This window comes from Diadema setosum, chromosome 18, assembly GCF_964275005.1.
Source record: "Diadema setosum chromosome 18, eeDiaSeto1, whole genome shotgun sequence".
NCBI lineage: Eukaryota > Metazoa > Echinodermata > Echinoidea > Diadematoida > Diadematidae > Diadema > Diadema setosum.
The window spans coordinates 14,615,670-14,636,946 of NC_092702.1; the positions used below are offsets into that span (position 1 = coordinate 14,615,670).

At 39.0% G+C, this 21,277-nt stretch overlaps 1 protein-coding gene across 1 annotated transcript in view; it reads left to right on the forward strand.

Annotated features, from left to right (window-relative positions):
* The first annotated feature begins 724 nt into the window (after nt 1-724).
* The window catches only part of LOC140241822 (DNA-directed RNA polymerase II subunit RPB2), a 40,592-nt gene continuing 20,039 nt past the window's right edge, over nt 725-21,277 (forward strand). The window contains exons 1-14 of the mRNA XM_072321577.1: nt 725-822; nt 7,022-7,245; nt 7,912-8,024; nt 8,651-8,811; nt 9,427-9,644; nt 10,871-11,035; nt 12,653-12,849; nt 13,787-13,970; nt 15,155-15,277; nt 16,751-16,894; nt 17,375-17,514; nt 18,284-18,395; nt 20,403-20,557; nt 21,041-21,239. Of these exons, the coding sequence (XP_072177678.1) occupies nt 804-822; nt 7,022-7,245; nt 7,912-8,024; nt 8,651-8,811; nt 9,427-9,644; nt 10,871-11,035; nt 12,653-12,849; nt 13,787-13,970; nt 15,155-15,277; nt 16,751-16,894; nt 17,375-17,514; nt 18,284-18,395; nt 20,403-20,557; nt 21,041-21,239 (2,154 nt within the window). The 5' untranslated portion in view covers nt 725-803. The remainder of the gene's footprint in view (nt 823-7,021; nt 7,246-7,911; nt 8,025-8,650; nt 8,812-9,426; nt 9,645-10,870; nt 11,036-12,652; nt 12,850-13,786; nt 13,971-15,154; nt 15,278-16,750; nt 16,895-17,374; nt 17,515-18,283; nt 18,396-20,402; nt 20,558-21,040; nt 21,240-21,277) is intronic.

Genomic DNA, 21,277 nt, shown 5'->3' on the forward strand with positions numbered 1-21,277 from the left:
AGGTGGTTCAGGCATGTCCATTGTTAAGGGCCATTGTCAGCACACACTCACATACACATCATTGGTTCCTGTGCAAAGTTAAATGTTTGTACAGAGGGTTAAAATTTGACCAAAATCTGAAACCTTACTTCAAAATCACAGTGGCTAGTTTTTTTCGTCAAATTTTCTACGTGCTTGTAAATATCTGTAATCAAATTGTATTATAATGTAAATAGCACCAGTCTGCAAGAATCTTCAGTCTATTGAAGGAGGCAGACTTAATCAGAAGAAGAAGAAGAAGAAAATCAATCTTAGATTTAATGAAACTGATTTAAGCTTTCACATTCAAATCACCATCAACAAACTTGTACACTATTCAGCTATTACTCATATGAATGACAGTTTTATCGGATGAATAGTTGTTGAACTATTAATGATCAAAAGTGGGAAGTGTTTTTTGAAACACTTAAGCAGTGTAAAAAATCCTTATTCTACCTGTCAAATTGTCCAAACTTATTTTGTACTCAAGGCTACCCTAATTTACAAACGGCACTGCAACGAATGCACGAATGCATGCTGCAGTTGCAGTGCAATGGTGCAGTAGGAGGGTGGCGTGCATGCAGCACTGCATCGCGCGCGCCTGTGTATGTTGTGCATGCTGCAGCTGCTGTGTGCATGTGTGGCGCTGGCCACTGGGCGCTTGATGATGCATTGATTGTCGCCATTTTCACTGAGCGAAACTATAGTATGCGATGCTTATGAGATCGAGAGAGCTTTCTCAGTCAATCGCGTGCTGATTTACAGGGTCTGTACACGTTTCGAAGATGTACGAACAGGAAGAAGGTACGTGTATTTCTGAAACAAAGCAAGAACATATTTAGTCGTATTAGAACTGACGTTAACGCTCGCAGATAACAATTAATGCAACTGTGTCGTTGCAACAAAAGTACCACGTTAAATGTACTAAATGTACTAAAGGGCTACACTGCACTGTAGTCCCACATGCCTACTCATGTGTAAGGGTTTGTCATTTCAAAAGGTCTACCTAGGCCTAAATGCTAAAACGTTGTTAAATTTTACATGTAACATTCAACAATAGATTTTACATGTAACGTATAGTAAACTTATACGTTTTAGGTATCATATAAACGTTTAATATTACTTAGGTGTCTAGTAAACTACTTGTGAGGCGTAATGTTGTGCAAGCCACTTTAAATTTGCCAAGTATCTAGACAAGGTGGAAAAACCCTTAACCGTGTTAACAATGCTTAAACTGCCGCAAACGGGATATTTTACTCGTCTCTAGTTCGAACCGAACTTCAACTTGGTCGATTCTAGTACTAGTACTACTAGTAGTAGGGGCCTACTTACTGTAACTAACACTGTTAGGTCTAGAATCTAGATTCTATACATAGGCCTACTTGTAGTTGTAGATACGTGTCTGTGTAACGTACCGGTATGTCGTTAGATCTAATTTTAGATTAGATTCTATTAACACTCTTACTAGTAGAAAAGTGACACAGTTTAATTTTACTAGAGTAGAACATTCTTCTACTGACACTAGAATCTACTTGTAGTAGTCGGTAGTCAAGTAGAGTAATATTAATAAAACCCCCAATTTTCGGACACTTAAGGCTTTTATAAACTCTCTTGCAATATTTGTTCAACTCAAATAATAATTTACTCTACAAAATTATATCTATAATTATTACCTAAACGAGGTAGTTTTGCGAGGCAATTACAGTTTGTATTTTACAGGGTCAGGAGTTCAGCGGGCGACAGAGCATATCACGATCATCCAGGTTTTACATACTGTATACAGTGGACTCCCGTTAAAACGAAATCCTTGCGACCGGCAGTTTTCTTTCGTTATATCGGAATGTTGTTTTAACCGAGCAAATAAACAATAGAAATACATAGAGTGGATGACATTGCAGCCCAAATTTTTACTTTGTTATAACCAGAATTTTGTTATAACCGTGTTCGTTATAATGGGAGTGCACTGTAAAACAGGGAGGTGGGAAGAGAAGGAGTGGAATCTAACCTCCCTGCTTTACATGTAAACACTCCGATCGACCACGAAGAGAAAACATTCAAGGAGGTCACTGCGTGTCGATTACACGCACCGCAGAAGAACGCCGATAAATCAACTCGTACAAGGTCGACCACTTCCAGCAGCACTACGCGTCAAACAATGACTGTGTAGTCCATTTGTGCTTAATAACTGCACAGTGACCATCAGTTATTACAACTCTCCAAATTGAAACAGAAGCAAAAATAAAGTGTAAAAGCGTTCGGATGTTTGAAGTTCGCCTGTTAAACTACATATGTATCTTTGAAGTTGGAGTTGAATGATATACATTGATGAACAATTTGTCAATTATTTGACATGTTGGTGATGATCTACAGGTAGTCAAATGTGGCTTGATCTATATCATAGTGTATAGCCGTATTCACATATTTTCCTAATTTACCTTGGGGATAGGTAATAAGTATGATATTGACTGGCCTCGAGGGAGATACCTGATAAATATTGCCCGCACTGAAAGAATATTGCCCACGTCTTCGACGCAGGCAATATTCTTTCAGTTTGGGCAATATTTTCTGGTATCTCCCTCGAAGCCAGTCAATATTATATAATAATGTATGTTAAATGTATCGACCTACTTTTTCCCAATATTATTGATTTTGTTATGGGGACACGTACATCATAACATTTCACAGAATCCCCAAATATTATCACCTTGTCAATTCCCCAAAATTCGGACAGCCTCTCCAAAATCCGGACACGCGCAATGTCAATATGCATATTATAAGGCTGCTGAAAAATGAGCACGCACCATATCTTGTTGGCGCAAGGTTGCATCAGGGACGTTGCGGCGCCCGTTCCTGTCCGAATTTTGAGGACTCTGCACTTGCATTCAGCCCCTGTACATTTATTCACTGCATCGGCACGTATGGAGATTTTGTTTTTTCTTTTGTGTTTTTGAGGATACCATCACATTCTGAGCTTGCGATGAGCGAAAAATCTCGCAACAAACCGGCTTAATTTTTCAATATTTAGCACTTTTTCGGCGACCCCGATTCTTTACGCGGGACCTATTGCGCACGCTTTCAAAAAGTTGTGGTGATTCTGCATTTTTGACGGTAAAATTTGGGATTTTAGATGGATTTTTGGAGGTGACTCAGGCACTTTCCTGTGGTGAACGAGTGTACCAGTATGTGAAACGATGTAATACACATGTGTTGTGACAGTAGAAAAGTTGTGGTGATTCTGCGTTTTTGACGGTAAAATTAGGGATTTTAGATGGGTTTTTGGAGGTGACTCAGGCACTTTCCTGTGGTGAACGAGTGTGCCAGTATGTGAAACGATGTACTGTAATACACGTGTGTTGTGACAGTAGAATTTGCTGGCTTGTGATTAGTGATAAGTGTCCGGATTTTGGAGGCCGGCTGAAAATTGGGGGTTTTACTCTTTATCTGCAAGTTTACTGTCAGTAGAAACTAGAGACCAATAGAGTTAAGGCATTAACATGATTATAAAAAGCCCCCAGTTTTTGGCCGGCCTCCAGAACCCGGACACTTCTCAATTACTGTATACGCTATTATTTTTGCAAGTGTTTAATTTTCACAAATTTCGCGAATCAGGGCTAGGGCTGGCTGAACTGCGAATTTACTGTAACAACATGCTAGGGTTAATACTACAATAGACACTCTGCTACTGGACCTACATGTTTGTACTGTACATGTAGTAATAGTGCACTTACGATAACCTTGGTATCACATCATGAAAACAGCATCTTGCGAAAATGTCCATCACCTCCTCATTCGCGAAAAATATCTGTAGGTGAAAATAACAGCTTATACAGTATTGGATTAGAAGTGCCTTATTTTAGTCACCTCCAAAAATCCATCTAAAATCCTGAATTTCGCTATCATACAACTGTAAGTGCAGAATCAGCGCAACTTTTCCAAGTGTGCTCAAATTGTTAAAGGGACTGTACAGTACTGGTTGAGATGGGGATTCATGTTTTGACCATTTCTAAGTGAGATAATGAGAAACCTCTTCTGAAATATCAAAGAGCATGTAATTTTAAGAAGGATTCAATGTTTTTTTGATGAAAATCGGTTTTCAAGTGGCTGAGATATCCAAAAAAGTGATAATAACAAAAGGCGACAGGCCACACCTTTTATTAGGATCTCTTTGTTTCACCTTGTTTTTGGATATCTCAGCCATTTCAAAACCGATTTTCATCAAATAAACTTTTGATACCCCTTAGAATTGCACGCTCTTTGACATCATAGAGTGGTTTCTGAATATCTTGCAAAATGTTAAAAGCTAAATCCTCACCTCGACCGGAACTGTACACACCCTTTAAAGTCCCTCGTTAAGAATAGGGGTCGCCGAAAAAGCGCAAATAATTGAGATTTTTCGCTTATGGCAAGCTCAGAGTGTGATGGCGTGGTGTCCTAAAAAACACAAAAGGAAAACAAAATCTCCGTACGTGCCGATGCAGTGACTAAATGTACAGGGGTTGAATGCAAATGCCGATTCACCGGAATTTGGACACCAATGGGCGCCACAACATCCTGGATGCAACCTTTCGCCAAAAAGATATACATGTAGCAGAGCGCATTTTTCAGTGGCCATGTGGGCACAATGACATTGAAGGTGCATAGCACGTGTGTGGATTCTGGAGAGCCCGGACAAATTCTGGTGGATTATCAAGGTCATAATATTGGGGAAATTTTGTCAAAATGTATGATGTATTTAACCAAATCAACATTGAGATCAAATATATTTAACATGAAACATTGCTGAGTGTAGGTATAATTTTGTACATGTACAATGTGTATGTATTACAGTTCGACCTCGGTTATCCGACCTCCTTTTATCCGGAAATCTCTATTATCCGGACGCGCTCACGCAGTGAAGGACTTTTTTTTCATCCATAAATTGAGAAAAAACAGTGACTTTAACATCTTTCCATGGATCTACAAGTGTATTTCACTAATTTCATAAGATGTGCATGATAGGTTTCTCAATATCTCCTGAGGTAAAACATGTATGATTTTCACATAAAGATATACTTTATTTTTGTGAGGAAGGGACTACAATTTTGCGCAGGCTAGCATAGATTACACCACCGTTGCGGGGTACGCTACCTGCCTTGTAGCTGCCAGTGCACTGGGATGGCAGCTTGGACAGCAGCTACAGTTTATATACATTAACATTGTGTCTCCCATATCCAGCCAATTCGCTTATCCGGATGACCGCCGGTCCCAACATGGCCGGATAATCGAGGTCGAACTGTATTTGAGTTGAACAAATATTGCAGAAAAGCTTAAGTGTCCCATAACTGGTGGTTTTACTCTAATATAGTCTAGAATGTACTGTTAGAGCCCAATTTTTATTGGCAAAACTAAAAAATCTGCCCCAAACCTTAATTGTACCAAGCCTCCAAGGGAGGTCAGGACACCCAAAAAGTTTGATTGGGAAATATTTTTTTGGGCCCCCCCCTGTATGGAATTCCAGGATCTGCCCCTGATTTAATATATACATTGTATGCCAACACATTTGTATGATTTTAAGCCTGCCTCACCATGCTTACACTGTGCGATTTCTTGCAATGCAGTGACAATGTCGCATTGCAGGAGAGTGCCAGATCGCGCAAAGTGTGAGGAAGTCTGCAATGCAACGGCCTCCAAATTTTTAACATCCTAGCTAGCCACAACTACCACGTAAATATTTTCATGCCTCCTCCATCCATCATCCACTGCCAAAATTTGCGAAAATCACCCGTGCAGGTGAGGCGTACACATACAGTATGTGGTTTGTACACAGTGTATGCTTGTGCATTAGGTGGATGCCCGTACACTGTAAATCAGTAACTGCGTAAGACGGTAACAGACGGGTCAGGATAAAATTTTTACTGATTTTTTTGTCATTATTTTACAGAATATTTCGCTGAGTACAGTGGACGTAATTACATGTACACTCTATGCCCTACTGTATGCATGCTGCAGTTCACTGTAGGTTAATTTGTGATCCCCTCCATGAGATACATGTATAATACAGTATTTTTTCATTTTAAATCATATGAAGGCTGAAGGTTAAGCCCGGTTGAGTTGAGTTGAGTGCTATGTACAGCACCCTGCCCCTGCTCACGCGGCGTGTGGAAGAGCATTAGCAAGCTTTACATTGTACATGTAGATCTGCAACGCGAATGCTAAGACAACCGGCCTCCTGGGTTGGACAATAGAAACTACAGCTGTCTCGCGCATGTGCAGAACACCATTTTTTTTGCCTAATTCAGTGTTGTCTTTTAGTGTTCACATGGCAGATTTGAAGCTCGCTAGTTAGAGCAAAAAAGCACAACACAATGCCTGATACGGACAGGTACTCCAATTTGCAAGCACTTGTACTTGTACCATTGGGCCCTAAAGTGCATGATCACCCAATTTAGACCCTGTACACTGTAAACTTTGATACTCCACAATGTACTTACAAACTGTACACTACATTTCATTGTCCGAATAAAAAGAAAAGCTGATTTGAGCGTCTTGAGAACCGAATGTAGTCTATACATTTTCAATTTAAATTGACCATACCTGTATGTATATGTGTACGTATATATTGTTTGTTGGTTTATTGTCTTATCATTTTCTGTGATACTGTTGTAACGTGACACAATATGTACTCTGTTCTATGTATAGCGCCTTGAGTATCTTTTTAAGGTAGAAATGAGCACTTTATGAGAGTCTCACTATTATTTATTTTATAAAATACAATGAATGTAGACTAGAGGCGTACACTTTTACATGTGTAGACTCTAGTTCTAGACTAGAACATTCGCTCCTCTGCAGATGTAATTTATCGAAATACATACTGTATATTCACATATGTTTGTCTGTATACTTTGTACAACCATTGCCTGGTGCAAGATCACCAGTACAGTGGCTGATCTACATTTTGTACGTTGTACATGTGTATGATTGGCATACATGTACATGTGAAACTGCTTTTCCCTTCAACCAACAGAAATCTATGGAGATGATGAGACAGATGAAATTACCCCAGATCGCTGGCAGGAGGCGTGCTGGATTGTCATCAGTTCGTACTTTGATGAGAAGGGTCTAGTCCGACAGCAGTTGGACTCCTTTGATGAGTTCATTCAAATGTCTGTGCAGCGCATTGTGGAGGACTCGCCAGCCGTAGATCTTCAGGCAGAAGCCCAGCACATGACCACAGAACAAGAAATTCCAGTAAGCCAACAATCACAAGCAGTGGGGACTTTCCCCTCACATCAGCTGTGACAGAATTTTGGACACAATTTTTCAGCCAATATTGATATCACATATCATCTAACTCCAGAAGACAAAGTACAACGGTGTCTTATAGATAAGTAGCCAAATTTGTGGAGCTTTGGATCAGTTCACTTTATCATCACAAACATGTCAGGTTGTCATCCAAACAGAATACTGTAAAAATGGTTATTTTTGTGCAAGTCATTTTTTTGAATTTTTTATTTTTTTTTTGCGCTGGGCATGGGGAGATGAATTTTGCATGTTTATCATTCTGTGAAATCAAGACATTATATTAGTGGAACATACATCATGTACAACGGGCAAAAATATTTACATGTTTTTATTTTCGTGCTGGTAGCTTGTCGCATTAAATGTGCAAAAGTTTAAACACTGAAAAAATTTCCTTTTTTACAGTAGAGAAGAGCTGAATAAATAGATTTTGTGAAGCTTTACATGCAATTCAATAAAGTTACTGACATCATTTTGCATGTTTATGTTTGTTTCTTGTTTTACCTTTGTTTCAGTGGTTTGTTTGATTATCACTTGAAAACTGTGAGGTGCATGCATACAGCCCTACCAACTGACATGTACAGTAAACTGGCACTATTTTCTTCTTCTCTGCAGACAAGATATCTGCTCAAGTTTGAACAGATCTACCTGTCCAAACCAACGCATTGGGAGAAAGATGGTTCACCAAGCCCAATGATGCCAAATGAGGCTCGTCTTCGAAATCTCACGTTAGTGAAAGCTGTATCAATCTTCATTTTTTTCTTTGTATGTGATCATTTCCATAATAAATGTATCTTATGGTTCATGTTACCCAACAGTACATGTATGTGGTATGGGAATGAAAAATTCACAAGCTTACGATTGTGACTCATCGTATAATTTTTCTTTTTAGCTTCATATGGTATTTCATATTGTCATGAAAACCAGAGATCACAGACAAACATTATTGTTTAAGATGATAATGATTATGGTTGTGATTTTCGTATCGATAGTGACCATCAGAACACATGAAATTGTACAAATCATTCCATTTCGGCACAATTTCTTTGACTTTTTGTAATATTGGCAATTTTATGCATGTAAGTCTGTTTTTATTAGTGCAAATATGATTATGTAAAATGACTCATGTTTAGTTGCTTACTGACAAGATCTATTTGAATTCATATTTATAATAATACTTTTCATCTATTTACAAATGTTATCAATCAGAAAATTGTAAATTGATAAAATCTCCTTATCTGTAATTGAGAAAAAATTTTAGATATAAAAAAGATTAAAGATGAAAGATTCTATTGATACTATTTGATAATTTACGTATATTATATTCTATATTATTCTATTCTTCACCCAATAGGTACTCTGCCCCACTCTATGTCGACATCACCAAGACTGTGCTGAAGGATGGGGAAGATCCCCAGGAGACGATTCACCAGAAGACCTTCATCGGCAAGATCCCCATCATGCTTCGCTCCACCTACTGCCTGCTCAACGGCCTCACAGATCGTGATCTGACAGGTATGTGGTATGACTGCCATGTGATGTGTTTTTTTGTGCTCCCAGAAACCAGTGGAAATGTAGAGAAGACCATGAAGCAACAGACGAGCACTGATTGGTGATGAGGTGATGATTGGTAATAATGAAATTTGCAACTACTCTAAAGCCAGCAGTGGTATATGACTTGTGAGTAGATGATCATGAATTGATCATGGATCTACAAATTGTTTTTCCATCAATTCATGATGCCTTTTGTAGGGCAATGTTCATGCCTTCTTCATGTCATTACCTCTTTCTCTTCTGGTAAGAAGTTTACTTAGGTGTGCCAAATTTGAATGTTAGGTCATTCGTCAATTAATGTATCAGTGAAAATCAGGAATGCTTCCTCTCTGCTCAAAGATTATAATAAAGATTCATTCTCCTATTGCACTGACAAGTAGGTTGTCTGTCCGTCCTGTCAAGCCATCTTACTCTTTTCTTCTTTCAGTATTTTTTTTTTTCTTGCGAGATACAGGAAGATATCAGCATTGACAGCTTTCAGAGTTTGAATTGACGTGACATATCAGCCTCACTGATGTGTCGTTACTCCATGCAGATTTAATGTCACTTTATTTTGTGTGTTCAATCCCTGTCCAGAGTTGAACGAATGCCCTCTGGACCCTGGCGGCTACTTCATCATCAATGGCTCGGAGAAGGTGCTCATTGCCCAGGAGAAGATGTCAACGAACTCAGTCTACGTCTTCGCCAAGAAGGACTCCAAGTACGCCTTCACGGCCGAGTGCCGCTCCTGCCTGGAGCACTCGTCCCGCCCCACCAGTACTCTGTGGGTTCACATGATGGCCAAGGGGGGTCAGGTGAGGACAAGCATGGAATGGAGCTTTCATAGTTCATGTGTTGTTGTTGTTGTTGTGTTTGTTTGTTAGTAAGTTTTACACATAAGAGTCTCTTGCACCAATACTGATGTTATCATACTTCCGAGATATCCAGAGTTCAATATTGAGTTGTTGGACACAAGATGCCACCAGTATGTAAATCTGTTTTTGTGTGTGTGTTTATCATCCAACTATTTGCTGCAGCCAGACAGTGCTTTTGGAGACATAGCAGGCAGTTTATTCATGAAATTTTATTAATATTGTATATTGTGTATATATACAACATACACATACTGAAGCTTTTCGACATGCACTCATCAGAGTAAAATCGCATGAATGAACAGAAAGCCAGAAACACTACCTTCGCGCGCATGTAGACAGCCTAGTGTGGGTACTGCGGTGGATGGTGGCAATTAGGCCATTGCTCACCACTTGATGAACAACCAAGAGTGCGCGGAACAATACTGTTCATCTTGGTTTAAGGTTCTCAGCCGGGCGAGAAGTTTCACACATCTGCGCATGCTCGAAGCAGTATGCATTCAGCTCACGGACCCCATTCTGTGTCGTCAGAAAGAGTTCGTAAGAACGCTTGCATTATTTTAGCATTAATCAACCAAACGGCTGGCAGCAAGGCTAATTTTGTTTACCTTGACAGCCAATCACAGCTCGCCATTTCGCCCGTATGGTTTCCTTCGCTTCCTTTATATTGTTTTGTTTCTGGCTTTCTGTTCATTCATGCGATTTTACTCTGATAAGTGCATGTCGAAAAGCTTCAGTATGTGTGTGTTGAATGCTATTTTCCGATTTTGCAGTACCAAGCACTTATTCATATACAACATATCATGACAATTTTTAAATGTGTCATTTTAAAAATAGTTAAACACATACTACTTTATAGGTTTGTGAGGTTTATGAAATTAAAAGTTATTAACCTTAAAAGCTAGTTTGAAAAAAAAAAATCCATCGATTTTTGACCGAGATTGACGTAAATGCAGAAAAAAAAAAGAAAAGACTAAAATATTTACGAAGCACTTTTCTGCTTCAAGATATAATCAAAAGTTCTACAATGTATTTTTTGTAAAGTGAGTAGTCTTACAAAGGCCCTTCTTGTCAGTACTCTTTTTGCTGCTATGGATGAAGGGAAATGTTGATTTAAAAATGTCTTAAAGCCCTCTATGAATGAATCTGCTGTGTCTGTTTGTGGACAGGGAGCAAGGAAGAGTGCCATTGGTCAGCGGATGATTGCTGTGCTGCCCTACATCAGACAGGAGGTCCCTATCATGGTGGTCTTCAGGGCTCTGGGCTTTGTGGCCGACAGAGACATCCTGGAACACATCATCTACGACTTTGATGACCCAGAAATGATGGAAATGGTAACAGATATTGCTTCCTCATACTTTTCGTTTTCATGATGTGCAGCACCCCGTGTTCTTTATCTAGGCTGTTGAGAAGATTGTGACTGTGCAACGCGAAATAAACAAAGAGTCGCACCCTTTGATTTTTACGTGAGGACTCAAGAAAGGTGAAACGCGTCAACCAAGTCAATTTTTAGTTTTCTGTGTTTACAGAAAGAGCTATTCTTCTACAGTATTGAGTTTGGTATCATTGGAAAAAGTGGTTTTCAGCATTTTTTCTACAACCCCCCCCCCCCTTTTTTTTTGGTAGAGTAGTGTGATCAGGTTTGTCTTAGAGGCCCCTTTTCATTTCTTGAAAATCCTTTGCATACTCTTCAGTTTCAACTCTTAATAACTTTAGAAAGGATGATGCTACTGCTTTGAATGTTGACATTTATAATGAACAGAATGTGTTAATAGAACATGCTCAATTTCACTTTAATCTGATAATCCCTTCATTGTTGTTGCTACAGTGGTTTACATCATGTTTTTTTGTCCCATTCATGGCACAGGTAGCACGGCTTAGTAAAGATTAAGCGCTTGAATAGACCCTGTACCTCAGAGCCTCTTTTCTCAGTTCAAACTTTTCCAGAGTGTCGGCTTTCTTTCCAACATTTATATAAGTTAGGAGAATTCATTTGAATTGAGTTATACATCATTTCAAAGCCTAGAGTCAGTTCTTTTAGAATCTGCCCTTGACTAAAAATCCATGTCTGGCGACTTTTCGTTGGTTATGTGGTGCAGGGTCAAACTGGTGGATGAGAAAAACCAGCTGTTCCTGAAGTTCTTTTATTTGGTTTTGCTGGATCAATAAATTTTAGATTGTGTTATTTTATCAATTTCCCTATTACCATTCGATCTGAATTTATTTGAATTAAGAAAATGTGGTATGTCGAATGCCTAAAAGTGTAGGGTTGATATGTTTTCCCCTCATATGATTATATTTGGTTATTCAATTTGCCATAGTTCAAAAGAGACATGAAAATGATCTGATCTTTGTCAGAGTCACTTGTCTTCTGCATGTTCCATTTTGTTTTTTCTTACCTGTTTTCTGTTCATTGATAGCCACATATAGGTTGTTTATAGAGTGATTTCCTTACATTCAAATAATTATCTTTTCTAGTTAACATTCTTCATCATATCAAAGAGCAATATAACACAATTCATCTATATTGTCTCCTGAATTACTCATGTTACACAAAGCATAGACAAAATGCAAACTTAATGCAGATGACAATACCCGGTGAGATGATGACTTCAATCAACTAATATGTAATTTTGTAGTGGGTCTTCATACATTTATCAATAATAAAGACAGCTATAGGTATATCACTGCAGTGAAATTAAATTGTTTAAATATGTACATATACATAAAATTTGCTCTTATTTACAAATCGTTCATTCATGCATCCTCTTCACCCCCAGAAGCAAATGAAAGATATAAAAACAAAAACAGAAACACCTAAACTCAATTAATGTGACTACACTACAAAATGAGCTGTCTAGCATTTCATCTTGAGAGCACCATACTACAGGTACATCAAGGGCACTTTTGTGTTAAACTTACATATAATTTCTGCTGCGATCTCTTTCCAGGTCAAACCATCCCTCGATGAGGCCTTTGTCATTCAGGAGCAGAGTGTGGCACTTAACTTCATTGGGGCCCGTGGGGCGCGGCCTGGTGTCACCAAAGATAAGCGAATCAAATACGCCCGGGAGATTCTACAAAAGGAGATGTTGCCTCACGTTGGAGTCAGTGACTTTTGCGAGACCAAGAAGGCATACTTCCTCGGGTAATGATGCAGGAGCTATTAAGTTATGAGATTATTTTCTTGGTAAATGGAAGAAGTCTATTTTTGCAAACTATATGGACATCTGTTGTAATATAGCTTTAATCTCAAACTGGTATTAAACCTATGAATGAATGAGATTTGTCAAGTGATAGGATTTGGTGATTCCCAGTAAAAAAAAACCCAAAAAAAACCCCACTTTATAGAGATGGTACGGTATTGGTAGAGATGAAAATTGGGCTTTTGCGAGATACCATGAAAACACTTATGAAAGGGTACAGAGCATACCATTTTAAGAGGAATTCAAAGTTTATTTGATAAAAACCAGGTTTGGAATAACTGAAACATCCAAGAACAAAGTAAAACAAAACGATCGTAATGAAATGCAGGTCCCACACTTTATTAGGATTGCTCTGTTTTGGATATCTCGGCCATTTCAAAACCAATTTTCATCAAATAAACATTGAATCCCTCTTGGAATTACGTGGTCTTTCATATTTCATAAGAGGTTTCTCGCTATCTCACCAAAAAATGATAAAAACCTGAAGGAAAGTCTCAACCAAAACTATACGATCCCTTTAAAAGCATTTTTGTATCCATGCTTGTTTTGATTTCTTTGTTAGAGATAGCTAATGGTTCTCCTTTTTTAGACTGGTGGTTATGGGGCAGAAAGTGATTGAAATGAGCAAAGGGTTAATCATGATAATCTACTTCAGTCACAGTGACCTGTTTATATATGTGTCAGAGTTGCCAGAGAGTTAAGACAGAAGTAGAGCATTTTAGGGTGTGGAATTAGGTAAGGACTTAGGGTGTGGCAAAAAACCAAAAAACAAAAGCCCAACAACAACAAGATATGCAAGGAGTATTATGCAGATTTGATATGTGTGGTCAGCATCACAAACAGCATGCATTTCTGTGTTTCTGCTCTTCCCCCCGACAGTTACTGTGTGCACAGACTGCTCCTCGCCACGATCGGTCGCCGAGAGGTCGACGACCGTGATCACTATGGCAACAAGCGACTGGACCTTGCGGGACCACTCCTGGCTTTCCTCTTCAGGGGCCTCTTCAAGAACCTCCTTAAGGAAGTCCGCATCTATGCCCAGAAGTTCATCGACAAGGGCAAGGTGAGGTAGTGGGAGGGACACAATTATGAAACTACAATATGTGATGCATTGTCAGGGAAGCCATGTAATGTTTGAAAAATATTTTTTTTACTTTTGGGTAGATGTGAATTTGCCAGATGCTAAGCTTTAGATATATGTATAATTGGCCTACCTCATTGCAAAGAAAATATTTACAAAAAAAAAAAAAAATCAGAAATTAGAGAAACTGTAAAAGTTATATTCCCAAAGTTGACTTTACACACACTTTTGATCCTTTTATGATCTCTGATTTTATGCAGGTAATGTGATGTCGCACCACATTATGACCGTGGTGAAAGGTCAAATGTCAAAGTCAGTGATGACTGTGTAACTTTTGCCCAAAAATGTCACCGTAAGGAGTGCCAAAACTTTTTGAACTCATTCCATTGAAAATAAGATGTGTTCGTCATTTTTTGGAATACCATGATGTACATAATGACCTTTTACTTCATTACTCTTGTCCCATCGTAATTTCTGTAAAAGGTGTTGAAAGTGTACGCTAAGGTGTTGGAGGTCAAAAGGAAAAAAGACTGAAGTTACAAGTTGTGGGAAATTTCAACTCTAATAATCACTAAGTAATTGCTGTAACAAAGTTATAGCTATGATCACTAAAGCAAGAATTTTTACTGCCCTCATATGGTATAGGGATGACTTTGCTCAGCATACATAGCTGTTAATCTCCTCTTGTGATTTAAGACATTTATGTTCATTTTTGTGTGCTTTTCTACAAACTATATACAGTGCACTCCCTTTATAACGAACATGGTTATAACAAAATTCAGGTTACAGGAAGTAAAAATTAAGGCCGTAACATTTTCCATTCTTTGTATTTTTATTGTTTATTTGTTCGATTATTACGAAATTTTGATATAACGAAAGAAAACAGCCAGTTTCAAGGACTTCATTATAATGGGAGTCCACTGTGTTCATTGTAGCCCATTCCAGGCCATTGCTACTCAGTTGTTTGCATTCTCTTTGTGAAGATTTTTGCGGATTTGAAGTTTAGCATGTATTAAATCATTATCCAGACCCTATCTAATTTCTTCTTGGCCATGTTAAGCAAAGATTTTTTTTTTTTTTAAGTTAAAAAAAAAACATATTTCATTTCTTTGTTGGTTCCATGAGTATATTCTTTTTTCTATTTCATCATCCAATATTGTATTCAGGACTTTAATATGGAGTTGGCAATCAAAACACGAATCATCACAGACGGGTTGAAGTACTCCCTGGCTACGGGCAACTGGGGTGACCAGAAGAAGGCACATCAAGCCAGGGCTGGTGTATCGCAGGTGAGTCAAAACACCACCGTGTTCGCCCCTATTATACAGGAGACAAGGGCTTGACGTGTTTATTACAGTTGACCAAAGTAAAACCATGTTGGGCCCCTTTACAGTAGGAAAAGTGATTTCCATAGTTTTTCACAGTTGGGTTGAAGTAAAATCCTATTCAGCCCCCTTTATTTTTGACAGATGGTGGATTGCCACATATAGGCAAGATTCAAACCTCTATAGCCTCTTTACAGTAATGCAATGGGATGATGTACCAGATTACAGTAATGCAATGGGATGATGTATCATAGCTGGTCATACTCAGACCCTCTCTGGCTGTAGGGCTGGTGTATTCTTATGTGTGGCCCCTTTACACTAGACTTAAAGGTATTAGCCCACATTTGTAAACCTGCAGCAATTGGTCTCATAGTTAGCATGGAGTTTGGGTATGATTGCAGTAACACCTGTGCAAAATTTCGTTCCAATTAGTCCATTACTTAAAATAAATGAAAATGCACCGTAATCCGTATGCATGCGTATAACGCTCGCTGGCTCCGGTCCACGTACGTGTTACATGTACAATGTACGTAGCTATAGCCCGCGCTCGTAATTCGATTTTGGGTCAGTTGACCCGGTTTGAAAATTGATTTTAAAACGATGATTTTCTCTCTTTTATCGAATGGTATAGACAAAGAGCGACAGGTGAGGTATGTTACTGTTATAACTTGTACTTGAAGTCATATTGGACCTGTTTTATGCAGTTTTGATTTTCGTGGGTTTGCAAATGTGGGCTAGTACCTTTAAGGTACTGACATTTTGCTCAGAGCTGCCAAGTTTATTTCTGCATGAGGCTCCCCCAAAATGTACAAATGTTTTTAACCCTTTGGCAACTGAAGATTCTGTACATAATGGCTTATCGTTTCCTAGAAGGTATGACTGTATTACTACCCTTTTTGACAACGTTCTAAATGATGTGAAATAGCTCACAGCATATTTATTTTTGTGTATTATAAGGTATGTTTATTTGAAAGCCTATTAAGACTGTACCAAGAAAATGGTGTGTCACAGAAGTAATTCTGACATGCTTTTATTGACCTTAGTCCTCTTTCAAACAACATTATTATATATTCTGTGGGAAAAAAAAAAGGTAAATAAAGCCTTTAAAAAAACCCACACAAAATGGATAGGCCGTTTTGGGCATTTCAGTGACTAATGGGTTAATCTGCTAGGAGAGCGTAAAAGTCCCTAATTTGGAATTTATATATGGCTATTGAGATGCATGTAATGCACAAGTATCACCTTGAATGCTCTATGGATCATTCTTTGGTTTTGATAACAGAATGTTGTCAGCCTTGTAATGCCATTGAGGGGATTGGCATGATATGATGGTCTCAATGATAATCACACTTTCATTGCTCAAACACACTTCTTTTACTTCTATGTCAATCCACTGGTTGTAACACTCATTTTGTTTGATCTCGCATTGGCAAACAGGTGCTGAACAGATTGACGTTTGTGTCTACGCTCTCTCACCTGCGTCGTCTGAATTCGCCTGTGGGACGAGACGGCAAGCTAGCCCGCCCTCGTCAGCTGCACAACACCCAGTGGGGTATGGTGTGTCCTGCCGAGACCCCAGAGGTAGGGTATGGCCTGTGCAGAGAGAGATATCGTCTGGCCTTTATTTTGTGCCATTTATGTCCCGAGTTTTCCATCATGACAAATATGACTGACATGCTTTTAAACAAATGAAGCATCATTTTGGTTGACAGTCTGCCACAATATTTTGTTTTCCAGCAGCAAATATTATTGCATGAATTTCTGTTTTTGGTATTTGAATTGATATTTTACTTTGCAACCTATGTGGATACAGCACATTAGTTTAATTTATGGTGTGGACCTCCATGAATAATGAGAAGTGTAACACTTGTCAAAGTTTGTTAAATCATGATTTCATATCATCATGAAATGACCTAGTTTTCACATAACCCAGCATGAAATTTAAAATCCAATGCAGCCCTCTTGAATTGAGAGATCAGTAGTACCCATGTTGTTAACATGCACCATTAGAAGTCAGTCATATTCACTTCTGTGGGGGTCTGACACTCTGCATTCCTACAGGGCCATGCTGTCGGCCTGGTAAAGAACCTGGCCCTAATGGCGTACATCTCTGTAGGGTCTCAGCCAAGTCCAATCCTGGAATTCTTGGAGGAGTGGAGTATGGAGAACTTGGAGGAGATAGCACCCTCTGCCATCAATGAGTGAGCTTATTGACTTTATTTGTTCTGTTTCTCGATGGGTCAAGAAGATTTTCATTTTCTTGCTAAAAATGTGATATCGTGTGGAAAAGACCCACCAGAAGTGGTCATCCCATAAAAAGACAGCGATGTCAAAAACCTTTGCCCCTGAAGTCAGTGCTGATGCATTATGCTTGCAGATTGGCAGTGCACCTGTTATCCTTGCATTGTGGTTCCAATCAGCATATTTAACCACTTAATAAAGAAAGGGATATCTATATTGGAATTAGTATGACCATACACATATGAACTAATTACAGGATGTGAAGACAATTGTTAAATGTAATGGGATACACTTTGAAATCGAGATTATCACATTTAAATGCACAAATGGTTTGTGTAATGAATTTTTATAAGTACATGGAGGACAGTTATTTTGTCGAGGTCCAAGAGCAATATTACATTGTGAGATACGTGTTTCCGACTTGATGTACCGTAAGTGGCAAAATGTGTTGAAATCAATCATGTCTTTTAATACAAATTAAATTGCAATGTAGAAGCAAATTGCCTAGAATATGTTTGGGATGGAATTGTTGAATGGCAGAATGAATTCTGATTTGTTGCAATTACTGGAAAAAGTATTTAGCACATTTAATCCAGCATAATACAAATTATGAGTGTCAAGAAAGCTACCTGCGTTGAGATCATTTTGGTCCTGGTGGATATGAGGTCGGGATTCAAAGGTCAAGGTCAAATTCTAATTAGCCTTTGTTGAATGTTGCGTGTGCACCAGGGCCACCAAGATCTTTGTGAACGGCTGCTGGGTAGGAATCCACCGTGACCCCGAACAGCTCATGAACACTCTCAAGAAGCTTCGTAGGCAGATGGACATCATCGTGTCGGAGGTGAGAGGTCACGCTTGGGTTTTCAAGGCTGATGCTTAGAGAAAGGGAGGGTTTCGCATCCCAAGTTCTTTGATACCTGTGGCTTGTGGCAGTGCTGTATATCCACAAAGCAGAAATACGAGACACAGCTGTTGGTAATGATGTTGAAAGATGTTCATCGACTTCAGTATGCCTGCCTAATACACTGCCCCCCTCTTAACATGGGATGGTCAGGAGACGAGCTGTTCTCTTGTTAAAATAGGGCTACTACATAGTGCTGGCTGGTATTGGCCTGTGCAAATCACTCCACATGAACTCCAGTATGTGGGCACTACACAAATCAGTGCACAGTTATTTCAACTAGTGTTTCTGCATTCACTCAATCCACATACATTTCATTCTCCTCAGAGCGATGAATATAACACATGAATGTTGAATTTTGTTGCACTAGAGCAGTTTTCCCGTTAAAGCTGTTCTTGATTGTCCGATGAGCACTGTATCACTCATGTGTTATTGATGCATGCGGATGACGTTTCCTACAGAAAATATGTTTGTCAACTGCTAGCTCAATTTACATGTGATTGAAGAGCTAGGAGAGCAGGAGCAGAAGTAGTACATGTTCAGTTTTTCCCCTTAGTTTGCAACCATTGCTGACTGTTAAAGGTAGGGAATCCCATTTGCCTACCTCAAATGAAGAGTTGTATAAATACAGTGGTATGTTGAAGAGAGTATCATTTTAGAAACTCCCATAAAGTATTGAAAGTGGAAGGTAACATTTAGTACATTTTTATTGACCGTTTGATTTTGAATTGAATTTTTTTTCGGGGCTCATCCTAAATTCCTGTACATTACTAGGCTACCTTTGCAGACCCATGCACTGCATGTGTGTCCATCATGTATATTTTGTGAAGAAAGTTCATCAAAACTTACAAACATTTCTATATGTACATTCTTGCCACACACTCTATATGTTATTACATCAGCTCAGATTATACTTTTAGATTTGTGTTTATAGATAAAAAAAATACAGAAGACTGCAACAAAAAGGCTTAAGTGTGGCTGACACACAGAACTACTGAGTAGTTGAGTTTTGTGCATTATTCAAATTGTAGATAACTTTTGCCTTCCAAATTTCTCAGCAGTGGCCTAAACAAGTCCCCTGAGGTTCATATTTAATGTTTTGCTGCATTTTGGGAGGTCTGTAAAAGGTATCCCCTACCTTTAAAGGCAAGGAGGGTATCTTTCATGCGGTGGTTTTTATTACTTCAACCATGAAACTAATGTCGTCAACTACATGGGCAACCATTAGTAAGTTGCAAAGATCTGAATGCATCTTGCAAGTGTTTGGTACACCCTCTTAGAAAGGATGAAATAGATATTTCATGGCACTTGTATTTTGTTTTTTTGTATTTGTGTTTCGCATATCAGCAATATTATTGTGTTTGTGTATCCGTGATTGTCAGGCAAATTGGTGTATAATTCATGCTCCAAGCAGAAAGTGCTGACTTTCTGGTGATAAATACATTGTAAAGGACTGGTACCAGTGAGATATAAACTACACTGCAAGTGAATGGTAATTGTGAGATGAAACACTGTCTTGTTCATTTGAAGGTATTACAGTATCCTCTGTAATCAAATGAGGAACGAGCTTCAAGAAATATGACGTACTGGCATTTGTGGCAGATGTATCATTTCAGTCAAGTCAAAAGTTACAGATGAACTTCAGCGGTTTGGGCATTCTATAAGCAACAAGAAGATGCTGCAAGCATTCGGAATGTATTACTTCTGAAATAAATTGTTGCCATCTGAAAATTGAAAATTTTGTAAGCATTGGAACTGGCCCAGAAAAAAAAAAAAAAAAAAAAAAAAATTATAGAAAATAGATAAAGCTGTTTATCAGTAAGAGAGGCCTTTAACCCGTTGAGGACGAGCTGATTTGCTTCAACATGCATTTCCCATTGACACCTGCCAGAGTATACTCGGGACACGTCTTCAACGGGTTAATGCCGTCATCTCTCCCTCATCCAGGTTTCCATGGTGAGGGACATCAGGGAGAGGGAGATCCGCATCTTCACAGACGCAGGTCGAATCTGTCGGCCGCTGCTCATTGTTGAGAACCAGAAGCTCCTCCTGAAGAAGAGACACATCAACATGCTGAAGGAGCGAGAGTACACCAACTACAGGTCAGTATCACTAATTTGCAATCTTTCTTCCTCATCTTGAAAGCAAATGGCTATATTTTGACCAGCCAGGCAGGGGATCAGCTTGTACAAATGGTGATGGTGCCAGTCGGATGGTCCCTGAGATTAGACCCAATACCCCGAATCAGCTACTTTTCATAACTTTAAGCATTTATATCTTATTGAAAACAGATGACTAGATTTTGACAGAACTTGGCAGAAATCATATCTGTAGGGAGGGGATCAAAGTTTGTGCAAATGGTGATGGTGCCCTACTGGGGGCCCCCTGAGGCAGGTGCAATTATATAGTTACCACCTACCTCTGTGTGTGTGTGTGTGTGTGTGTGAGTCTATGTGATTGCATGTGTATGTATGTGAGTGTATGTTGTTCATTGAGTGACAAGGAATGTATAATTTTATAATTGTAAATGCCTCGTCCTCTTAATCCATCCTCAACCTATTTACCAAATTTCATTTCGACACCAGCTGGCAGGACCTGGTAGCCAGTGGTGTGGTGGAGTACATTGACACCATGGAGGAAGAAACGGTCATGCTGGCAATGACCCCCGATGACCTCCAGGAGAAAGGGACTGGCTACTGCTCAACCTACACCCACTGCGAGATCCACCCGTCAATGATTCTGGGCGTGTGCGCCTCCATCATCCCCTTTCCTGATCACAACCAGGTGGGTTGCGGACATGGTGCACGTTATCTGCTAGATCA